Source organism: Peromyscus leucopus, chromosome 23, assembly GCF_004664715.2.
Source record: "Peromyscus leucopus breed LL Stock chromosome 23, UCI_PerLeu_2.1, whole genome shotgun sequence".
Lineage (NCBI taxonomy): Eukaryota > Metazoa > Chordata > Mammalia > Rodentia > Cricetidae > Peromyscus > Peromyscus leucopus.
In genome coordinates this window covers 29404423-29415195 of record NC_051082.1, presented here as the reverse complement: position 1 = coordinate 29415195, position 10773 = coordinate 29404423, and the positions used below count along the sequence as shown (strand labels likewise).

Sequence of the window (10773 nt, the reverse complement as noted above, 5' to 3'; positions counted from 1 at the left end):
CAGAAATAGAAGTCAGGTGGTGGTGGTACCCCTTGCCCTTAATCCAATCACATGGCAGGCAGAGTCTCTGTGTGGTCAAGGACACAGCCAAGCATGGTGACCCTTGAGTCTTTAATCCCAGTACCAACTATAGAGACCAGGAGGTCTGTATAGACAGGCAGTGACGAGGAAGTCATGTGCCTGGGCTTAGAGCCAATGAGAAGGCAGAACGAGAAAGCAATAAAAGACAACACACACAGGAAGAAGGTCTCTCTCTCAGGGGAAGGATAACAGCGAGTGGTATGCTAAAGGTAGTCGTGGCTTTTGTTCTGATTTCTTAGGCTTTAACTCTGTATTTGGTTCTGTGTTTCTTATTTAATAAGACTGTTTAGAATTTCGTCTACAGTCAATTGCATATCTTCCTGGCAAAAATGGGATCTGGGCTCAAGGGCACGGCCATCCTGTCAGTAACCACAAGGAAGGATGTTCTGCAATGTGGGAAGGAAGAAGGCAGAATCATGAAAGAAGTTGCTGGTCACAAGGAGGTGGAGATGGGAAGGTCCTCCTCCATCTGTCCTCCACATGAGAAAACTCAGGGGTTGTGGGCCCCTTGACCCCAATTCTTCCTGACTCCTGAGCACCCCAGGGTCCCTGCACAGGGCTCCTCTCCTTCCTGATGGCTCTGCTGGTCTCACTTCCTGGAGGGAATCAGGCCATCACTTGGATCCTGCTTCTGCTGATGTCAGCTGCATGGCTGCAAGGTGGTGAGTGGTGGGGACCTTGTTAGCAGGGACTCTGCCTTAACCACAGGAGGAGCCAGTGGGGCTGGGAAGAGCAGGCTGTCATGTGGACAGGGGTCTGCTAGAGGAGCCAGAGAGACAGACTGTCCTTAGAGAGACTCATTCTCAGAGTGGGTCCAGTCTAACCCTTCCTTGTCTGTTCTGTCCCATATGGGACAGTGGGACATAGGGACAGTCCTGCCCTGTGTCCCACACCTGCCTGTGGGTCAAGGATCAGGTAGCTCTGAGTTGTCCTTTCCATTCTCTGCAGAGACTTCAGATTCCCCCATCCTTCCCAGGTAACTCAGCAGGATCCAAGAATAAAAGTACCTTTGGAGTCAACCAACCAACAAACCTCTCCAGTGTCCAGGGCGGCTCCATCGAGATCCCCTTCTCCTTCTCCTTCCCCTGGGAGATGGCACAGAATCCACAGATGAGGATTCTCTGGAAATGGCAACACCTCCTTGGGGAATTTATCTACAACTCCTCCTCAGGTTACATACATGAGCATTTCAAGAACCGGCTCTTCCTGAACTGGACACAGCCTCAGACATCCGGAGTCCTGAGAATCCTGGACTTGAAGGAGAAGGACCAGACAGTGTACTTTTGCCAAGTTCAACTGAACACAACAGAAGGCATGAAGGGTTTGCAGTCAATTGCAGGGACCCAGCTGACCATCACCCATGGTGAGCCACCCTGGCTCTGGTTTTGATGCCTCTGGCTTACTTGTCCCCTAGATGTCACCTCAGGCTCTACAACTCTGAGATTTCTTTCATATTCCATTCCTGTGGTTCTGTCCAGGCCTCTGCCAACAGGATCTTTACGTTGTGGTCCTGACAGGTCTTTGCTGCCTCCTCTGACCTTGTCTGTCATTCTCTGATAAGATGGAACCCAAGCCCTCTCTAGGATTCCACATGCCCCCTCCCAAGTCAGTTCACCCCTACCTGTCCCAAACTAACACTCAGGCCAGGCCACTTCTCCAGGTCCTCAATTGAGTGACTTCTCCAGGATGTAACTGACTCACTTGGTCCTGTGGCAGGGCTCCCCTGAGTCCCTGTATAGAGAATGTCCACACAGCTCCAACCTACACCCAAACAAACAGCAGGTGCCCGCCGGATGTTCTTGGAGTCCTCCGGTCCAAGTGCAAACTGCCATCTAGCACCACAGTCCCCCATTTCCCCTCCTAGCTCCCCAGCACACACCCCTCAACTCTTTCTACCCAACTCCCTGTCTCCTCCACTTTCACAACCCCCTCTCTCCTTCCTTACCCTCTTACCCTCACCTCTTCCACACAAGCTCCAAGGCTCTTGGGAACTAATGTCCCCATTTTCATGATGTGGCCGCTCTCTATTCTGCTCCCTGCCTCTCCTCTGCAGCAGAAGTAACTGCAGTCCCCGCGCACAGGGAACACTGAGGTCTATCCTCGTCACTCTGTGACTGTTACCCCTGTGATCTTCCCATGGCCCTGCAGCAGCTGGGAGACTCTGTGTGCTTAGTTGTTGATCACAATCTTGCTCTGCGGCTTTTTTTATATTTTAGTATTTTAATTTTTATAAGACAGGGTCTCACCATTTAGCCCTTGTTGTTCTGGAACTCACAGAATTCTACCTGCCTCTGTCTCCCAAGTATTGAGATTAGAGGCCTATGCCACCACATCCACCAGTGGCTCTTGACTGGATTAAGCCACCCTGTGAGAGGACGCCCACAGCACAGTTCTCTGCACAGTCTGTGTGGCTGCCATGTTGACCTGATGTAATGTCAACCAGCAGCTGCCAGGGCTCTGGGAAGGGGGAGAAAGGAGCTGTTTCTTGGGTCTAGAATAGTGATTCTCAACCTTCCTAATGCAGAGACTCTTTAATACAGTTCCTCATGTTGTAATGACCATCCTACACCATAAAATTATTTTCATTCTTCTTTCATAATTGTGATTTTGATACTGTTATGAATCATACTGTAAGTGTCTGATATGCAGGATGTCTTATATTCACCACTCTGGGGATAGCAAACAACAGGTTGGGAACTGTTGGTCTAGTGTTTCCAAATAGGTAATTTGTGGATTAATAACAGTGATTTTTGTAGAGCAAATGAATGCACTCTGTCCTGCACTGAGTTGTATACTTATGGCTAAAATTATGCATTTTCTGTTATATATTTTTATGTATTCTCTGTGTGTGAACATGTAAGCCTGTTTCTCCAGGTGTGTGTGTGTGTGTGTGTGTGTGTGTGTTAATGTTCATATTTCTTCATGTGTATATGTAAGCCAGAGGACAACTTCAGGTGTCCTTCCCTTATTTTGAGACAGGGTCTCTCACTAGCTTCAAGTTTGCCAAGTAGATAAGGCTGGCTGGGCAGTGAGAACCAGAGACATTCCTGTCTTCATATCCTCAGGGCTCGGAATACAGCTCACTAGCCCTCTTTGGTGTGAAGCTCTACTTATAGATGAGGCTGGCTTTGAACTTATGAAGATCTCCTGCCTCTGTCCCGTGGGTTAAGATTAAAGGCCATGACAAGTTCATCCAGCTCTTTAAATAACTACTAGGGATCAAACTCAATTCTGAGGCAGCAAGTAGCCAACACTCTGTGAACTGAGACATGTCTGCATGTTACCTACATCTGTGATAAACTACTGTATTTCTATGGCATAATTGTCTGTGACCAGATGACAATCTGAGGACACAGCTCCAGGACAGGTGGAGAGTGAATATTCGAGCTTGCTCTCCTGGAGTCTCAGCCTTCAGCATGTGATCCCCTCTCTGTGAACTTCTAACAGCTGTCCCCATCCCACATCCCACAGAGGAGACAAGGTGTGACACTCACCCCATCCCTCCCTCATCCAGGGGATCTGCTCACTCCTCATCTCTCCCCAGGCATCAGCACCACCATGCAGAGCCCCTCCATCATCACCTCTGCAGTCACCACAGCTGGCCTGGAGGACACAGAGGGCCAGAGGAATCCTTCACTTGTGAACCTGGGAGCCACGGTCGGGGTGGTTTTGGCCACGGCTGTGCTCATAACCCCCATCTGTGTATTGATGATCTTCCTCTGGAGGAAGAAAAGGTAAGTGGTCCAGGACAGGCCTCACCTGAGCTTCCCCTCTGAGTTTCTCAGCTGTGAGACATGGAGAAAGGTAAACAGGTGCAGGGAAAAGTAAATAGAACAGAAGGACAGGAATGTGACTTAATTAAACAAGGACTGAATGGTCTCCTACTTTCTTTAGAGACCTGCTGGATCAGGTGCAGATGAACACAGAGCCTGCCCCTAAGGATATCAAGGGAATATGGAGATGTCTCAGATCATGCAGGTCAATGACTAAGGTGGTTCTCTGCCATCCTCATGTGTGTGCATGTATGCAAATATACATATATATGTATATATATGTATGTATATAGAGTCTAAATACAAATTTTTAAAAAATTTAAGGAAGTACTAAAAAAAGTAAGGATATTTGCATAATGGAAGATGTATACTCTAAGTACTTATACTGCAAAAGAAGTTAGAAATCAATGCAATCCCTATTCAATTCCTATTGCATTTATGTAAAGACAAATTACTTGTCTTCTAACATTCTTAAGGATTCTGAGAAACAAATATGGGGACATAGCTGGGAACATCTCTAAACTCAGTATTTGGAAATAGAGACAGAAGGATCTGGAGTTGAAGGCCATCTGCACATACAGAGAAATTGCAGGTTAACCTGGTCTCCTTGAGACCTTGTGCTCACACTAAACAAGAGCCAAGTGTGGACTGTGTTCAGAGCACATATAAAGCCATGGTGACTAGAAGAGTGCAGGACAGGAGAAGAGATGAGCAGAGAGTGGAGTGTAACAGAGAGCAGAAATAAAGTTTGAAGATGTTGCCCCTGGTCTTCAGAAGGGCTCAGCCCTCCAGTAGTTAAGAGGAGCATCTGAGAGCTGGAGAGCAGCAGCCTGAGAGGCAGCAGAAGTCTGACTGGGATTCGAACCCTGAGAGCTGAATCTGCAGGGTGGCAGCAGCCTGCACTCACAAGGAGAGCTAGAGAGCCAAAGAGAGACAAGAGGGAGGCATGGTGAGTGCAGAGCAGGGAAAGCAGGGAGGTGACATGGGTTCAAGGCAGGGGAAGGAAGCAGAGGGAGAAGGACATGGACAAGGGCAAAGGACCAGGAGAGCTGTCCTCTGATTGGCTGTGCTGTGCAGAAGGACAGCTGAGGACTGTCCTCAGGTCCTGGTGACTCTCAGAGCTGTCCCTGAATGTCTGCTGCAGAGCTGTTTGCTGCCCTGGGCTCCTAATGTTGTCTGAACACAGAGAAGAGCTGAGAGGCAGATGGAGGATCAGCATGGCTGCCACACTGACACTGTTTCTTCTCCTACAGGCCAGCAGACTAAAGATGAACCCCAGCCATGGAGAGCCTGTCATCCCAAGGAGCAGCTGAGGGCTGTGTGGGGAAGTTTGTTATGAGAGGCATCCAAGGGAGAAGAGAGATGATTCAGTCAGAAAAGCCTTGCACATAGGCAGGAGGACCTGAGCTTGAACTGGAGAACCCACATTATAAGCCAGTGGGGTGGCAAGAATTGTAATCTCCTTGCTGGACAAGCAAGAGCCTTTCAGAAACATGGGGGTTGGCTGTTCAGATACTCCAGCCAAATTGGTGAGTTCCAAGCCAGTGAGAAGCTATATCATTTAAAAAAAAAAGTGGATTCCCCAAGAGGATAAATCATGATAATAACATTTTCTAAATTTTTTTAAAAATATTTTATTCAGCGGTGTTGCATGTCTTTAATCCACACTTGGAGCAGAGCAGCGATCTCTTGAGTTCAGTCAGCCTGTCTCCAATGAGTTCCAGAAAGCACAAACTACACAGAGAAACCTCCTCAAAAAAAAAAAAAAAAATACATATATATATTCATTTGCATACTAGCCACAGATCCCCCTCTCATCCCTCCTCCTGCTCCCTCATCCCCACATCCACCCCTCATTCCCTTCTACAAAAGAGTATGTTCTCCCATTGTTGACAGTAAAGCCTGGTACATTCAGTTGAGACAGGACCAAGCCCCTCCCCCATGTCTCAAGGGTGAGCAAGGTGTCCAACCATAGTAATGAGATCCAGAAAAGCCACCTCATGCACCAGGAATAGATCCTAATCACACTGCCAGGGCCCCTCAAACAGACCCAGCTACACAACTGTCTCCTGTATCCAGAGGGTCTAGTTCAGTCTCATGCCTTTTCCACAGATGTCAATCTAAAGTTCGTGAGTTCCTATGAACAAAAAATTGTGTGAGCCAGCAAGATAGCTCAGTGGAAAAGGTGCCTGCTGCCTAGCCCAATAACCTGGGTTTGATTTCTAGGGATCCAAATGGTACAAGAAGAAAACTGACTGGAAAATTGTCCTCCTCCTCTCTGGGTCATCCACAGGCACCTGCTGAGACATTGTCTGTTAGTTCCCAGCTAACAGACTCCAGGGTCCAGGATCTCTCACCAGGGAGGTCCCTTTACATCATGTGGTTGTCACACATGCAGCATCTCCCCACTTCCCTGCCTCCTGCCTGGGAATCAGGGAGCATGGCTGCAGGCTTGTGTGTGAAACATCCTGTCCTTGGACAAGTACAAGAAGAGAACCCCCACTTCTGCCCTGTGGGCTCTGATGTCCTCCCATCAGAACACGTGTCAATTTGTCTGTCTCTGGTCCTGAGAGCCCTACTGTGCTGTTTCCTGTGTCTATGCAATCAATAACACTTTCTAATAAATATCTTACTCCCAGCAATCCATCTCAGTGTCTCTCTTGACCCTCCATGTGAGACCTCTTAGAGAGTGACATAATTGTGTCCATGACAGGGGACACAAAGAGAGGCAGGGACCATGGTCCACACACAGAACCCTGGTTCCTCTCTCCCCTTCTCCCTGGACACTGACATCTCAGCCATAGTCCCAATCCCTACACGCTCCTCCTCAGGTGACAGACCATGGCTTGATTGGATCCCATGTTGGGCTTCCTTTCCTCACAAGCCCATCTAATCTAAGATGGTGGCATATGCCTGTAATCCCAACCATAGACAGGTAGTGATGGGAAGATCATGAATTGGAGGCTCTCATTAGCACCTATTGAGCCTGAGGTCAGCCTGGGCTACATGAGACCCTTCTTGAAATAAACAAACACCAAGGTCAACCAAAACTCTAAACAGTACAGAGAGGTCAGGAGGCAGATCATCCATTTTGTTCACTTTCAGATGGAGACAGAGAACTTGAAGATTTTCTATTTGGATTCAGTTAGACTAATTTTGTGACCATAAATAATTTTTTGGTTTGTTGTTGTTGTTGTTTGTTGTATTTTGTATTTTGGGTTTTTTATGCAACATAATTAATGTTGAAGAAGGAACTGTGTGTTTCTCAGTTTCTGTGACCTCACACTCAATGACTTGAGTTTCTGTTCCTGACCTTTCACATCAGCAGAAGCTGGGAGATTTTGTACCAGAGGAGCAGGAGACTGAACTGGTTCTTAGCCCTACTCACTGACCCTTTAGTACACACTATAGAGTGTCTTCTTGGGGTCCCCAGGCAGGGGTGCAGGGAGGTGCTCATGCTGAGGTTGGCAGCACATGAGGGAAATGAAGATGATGATGTTATCCTGGGGAGAAAGAAGAGGTCAGATGGGGGACGGGCAACTGTGCTAATGTAAAGTCTCAGGTGCAGCCTGAGTGTCCTGTCTACACCACCAGCCGCCATCCTTCCACCCTCTCTAGCATCTCCTCCACTCTCTCCGGGACCCAGTCTGGCAGGTGACTCTGGGTCTGTATGTTGTCATTCAGAAAAAGAACTCAAGGAGTGCTAGGAACCTAGTGTGACAGGACGGGTGGAGAGATGGACAGATTTCATCAATGATGATATCTGTAGAGTCAGGACCCACAGGGTCTACAGTGTAGGTTATTAGAGGGATGTTTCTTTAATTGGATGGTTCAGACAGAAATAGGAAGGGTTGAGCCTGTTCTCTGCCACCACTGTTATGGGAAAACACAGCTGGGTATAAAATCAGAGTCTGAATGCTGGGGACACTGTCAGAAAATGGAGTCTGAAGGGTCATAGCATGCCTGGGAGGCTGTGTTTACTCAAGATGAAGACTGGGTAAATGTGTGGTGTCAGATCAGCTGTGAAACATGCCTTGAATGATTGTGTGTGTCTATGTGCAAGTGAGTGTGTTTTCATGTATGTGGAGGACAGAGGACAACCTCCTGCATTACTATTCTTGATGCCTTCCACTTTGTGTTTTTTGTTTGTTTGTTTTAGGTTTTTGTTGTTTAATTTGGTTTTTGTTTCTTTATTTAGATTGGGGTTTGTTTTCTTGTTTGTTTATTTGCTTTGGTTTTTTCAGACAAGTTCTATGAAGTCAATACTGACCTGGATCTGGACATGTAGACCAGGCTAGCCTCAAACTCACAGAGAACCACTTGCCTCTGACTCTGCTTCCCAAAAGCTAGAATTAAAGGCATGTGCCACCATGCCTAGTCCACATTGAATTTTAATTTTTTTAAATTACACTTAATTCTTTACTCCGTGGGGGCAGGGCACACAGGTGCTACAGCCTGAGCAGCAGCCAGGTTCTCACACTGTAGTATGACACTCCCCATGGTCACATGTATGCAGGAGCCCTGTGTGCACACCAAAGCCTCAGGCTGCTCTTCCACAGAAAGTGCCCCTCACCTGTGAAAGCATCATGGCTGCAGGACCCAGTCACTGGTCTTGGGGTAAAGAGAGTTGGCATTGCAGGAGACTGCTTTCAGCATCCTGGACAGAAATCATCCCACAGCAGTGTTCCTATGGGAATTCAACAGAGTCCAGGCCTTGAAACTCCAACAGAGCCCATGACTTGGCATTCAGGGTCCAGCAGGTGGCAGCAGTGAGGCTGAGCACAAGGGACAGCTGGGATCCTGAAGACCCCAACAGAGGCAGTTGAGTAAAAATGCTGGGGTCCAACACAGACATATGGCAGCCACATCAGCTCCAGTCCTTCCTTGAGAGACTTACATATCAGGTGACCTTTTACCCAAGATGCCAGACAGTAGGGCCAGGCCAGATGAAACCTGGAGGTGAGTTCTCAGGACCAGGAGAGGCCCCTCTCTGCCATCCCTGAGGCTAAAGTGGATTGCTTACCTGCCTGGCATGCACAGAACCCTAAGTTCTATCTCCAGCAGGAGACAAAGGGGCATGAGGGGCAAACCTGTCACCCAGCACTTGGGAGGACAGAGAGCAGCATCTTTGGAGTTCAAAGTCATCCTTGTCCACATAGCAAGTTCAAAGTCCCAGCCTGGGCCACATGCACCCCATCCAATAATGGAGGAAAGACTTTCTGACAGGAACAATAGACCTCACCCTCTCTCCTGACTACCACTTGGGCCAACTCATCCCAAAGGATCTGTGCTCAGCGTCTCCAAGGGCAGGATGGATGGATATAGAAATGTGTCCATGTTTAGCTGGCTATGAGGCCATAATAATGAGGTCATGGTCCATGAGAGCCTCGGTCAAGGGATCATGAGGTCCATGGGGACTGTGAGGAAGGCAGAGACAGCAGATGTGACAGAGGCAGCTGCACAGCCACCTGCAGAGAAGCATGGAGAAGGCAATCAGTGCAGGAATCTAAGGAAATGGGAAGTCGCCTCTGCACATGTCACTCAGGGAGAATGATGCCACTTCCTCTGGTACAAACTTGTCTTCCAGGAACTGATGGAACCATGTCATGAGGAAGGGTAGGATGACCCTCCTACAGAACCAGCCCTGAGGTCACCACAGCCTCTGCCCCACCTCTCACACTTCCACCCCAGTCACATGGTCAGCTGTGTCCACTGTCAGAGATGTCCCAGGAAATATGTCATGAGTGACACATTACTGCGCTGAGCCTTCTTTGTCCACTTCATCCAAAGAAGGTTCTAGAACAGCCACAGCTAGAGGGAGTCACTCAAGTGCTTTGGGGGAACAGCGTTCTTGGAGTCCAGCAACAGATTCCTGGTTATTGAGGAAAGCTCAGAGGCTACACAGAGCAGACAGGCTGAAGTCTGTGTGGAGTGGAGGACTACAAGTCCTTGATGGGATGAAGTCCAGTCAACCTGCCATGTGACAGTCATGTGACATGTGCCAGGGCTTCTCTGATCCTTGGCATCCTCTTCTGAGGTGTGTGAAGGTTGGTGGGATGTAGAAAGTCTCCTTCAGAAACTGGAGCAGCTTTGGAGTCACTGTCTAGGGAGGGAGACGATCACCCAGGAAGCCCAGGGCAGTTACAGACTCGGCAGCAGTGAGCAGGCCAGGGCGAGAGTGTCCACTGGGCCTTGGTTCTGCCAGGTGCTGTGAAGAGTCCCTGAAGGACAAGAAGAGGACAAAGAGCAGATGGTGGTGGGGACACCGAGCTAGGGCTGGGACTGAATGTGTTTCCTCATCACCTCCATCCTCGCTGTGTCTGAAGTGAGCAGAAACTGACCACTTCTGTGCCTGAGGTTATTAGACAGACAGACAGACAGACAGACAACCAGTATGATGGGAGACACAATGAGAAATAGATGAGGAGGGGGGGCAGGAGTGGAGGAAATCTGGAGGTGAGGAAACAGTGATTACAGACCACATGAGAAATGGACAAGACTGGATAAGACAGGAGGATGAAGAGAGAGCCCATCATGAGGTCAGTTCCATATCTTCCTGTCAAAAATGGGGCTGGGCTCAAGGGCACTGCCATCCTGTCAGTGACCACAGGGCGGATCTTCTGCAGCATGGGAAAGAAGAAGCCAGAATCATGAAGGAAGTTGCTGGTCACAAGGAGGTGGAGATGGGGAGGTCCTGCCCCACTCTGTCCTCCACATGAGAAGGCCCTGGGGTTGTGTGCCCCTTTACACTGATTCTTCCTGACTCCTGAGCACCCCAGGGTCCCTGCACAGGGCTCCTCTCCTCCTGATGGCTCTGCTGGTCTCACTTCCTGGAGGGAATCAGGCCATGGCTTGGATCCTGCTTCTGCTGATGTCAGCTGCATGTCTGCAAGCTGGTGAGTGGTGGGGACCTTGTTAG

General features: G+C 48.7%; 1 protein-coding gene across 3 annotated transcripts in view; it reads left to right on the top strand.

The window, feature by feature from the left end:
• Positions 1-202: 202 nt before the first annotated feature.
• The window catches only part of LOC114688352 (paired immunoglobulin-like type 2 receptor beta-2), a 19756-nt gene continuing 9185 nt past the window's right edge, over positions 203-10773 (top strand). Inside the window, exons 1-5 of one of the 3 annotated variants that reach the window (XR_005089822.1) lie at positions 203-743; positions 1058-1444; positions 3626-3815; positions 5108-5383; positions 6081-6500. Coding sequence is in view for 2 of the 3 variants with exons in the window: in XM_037198350.1 (XP_037054245.1) it covers positions 656-743; positions 1058-1444; positions 3626-3815; positions 5108-5120 (678 nt within the window). In the remaining variant the exon portion in view is untranslated. Of the gene's footprint in view, positions 744-1057; positions 1445-3625; positions 3816-5107; positions 5479-6080; positions 6501-10773 lie in introns of those variants that run through there. The other 2 variants (XM_037198350.1, XM_037198349.1) reach the window with 2 other exon arrangements.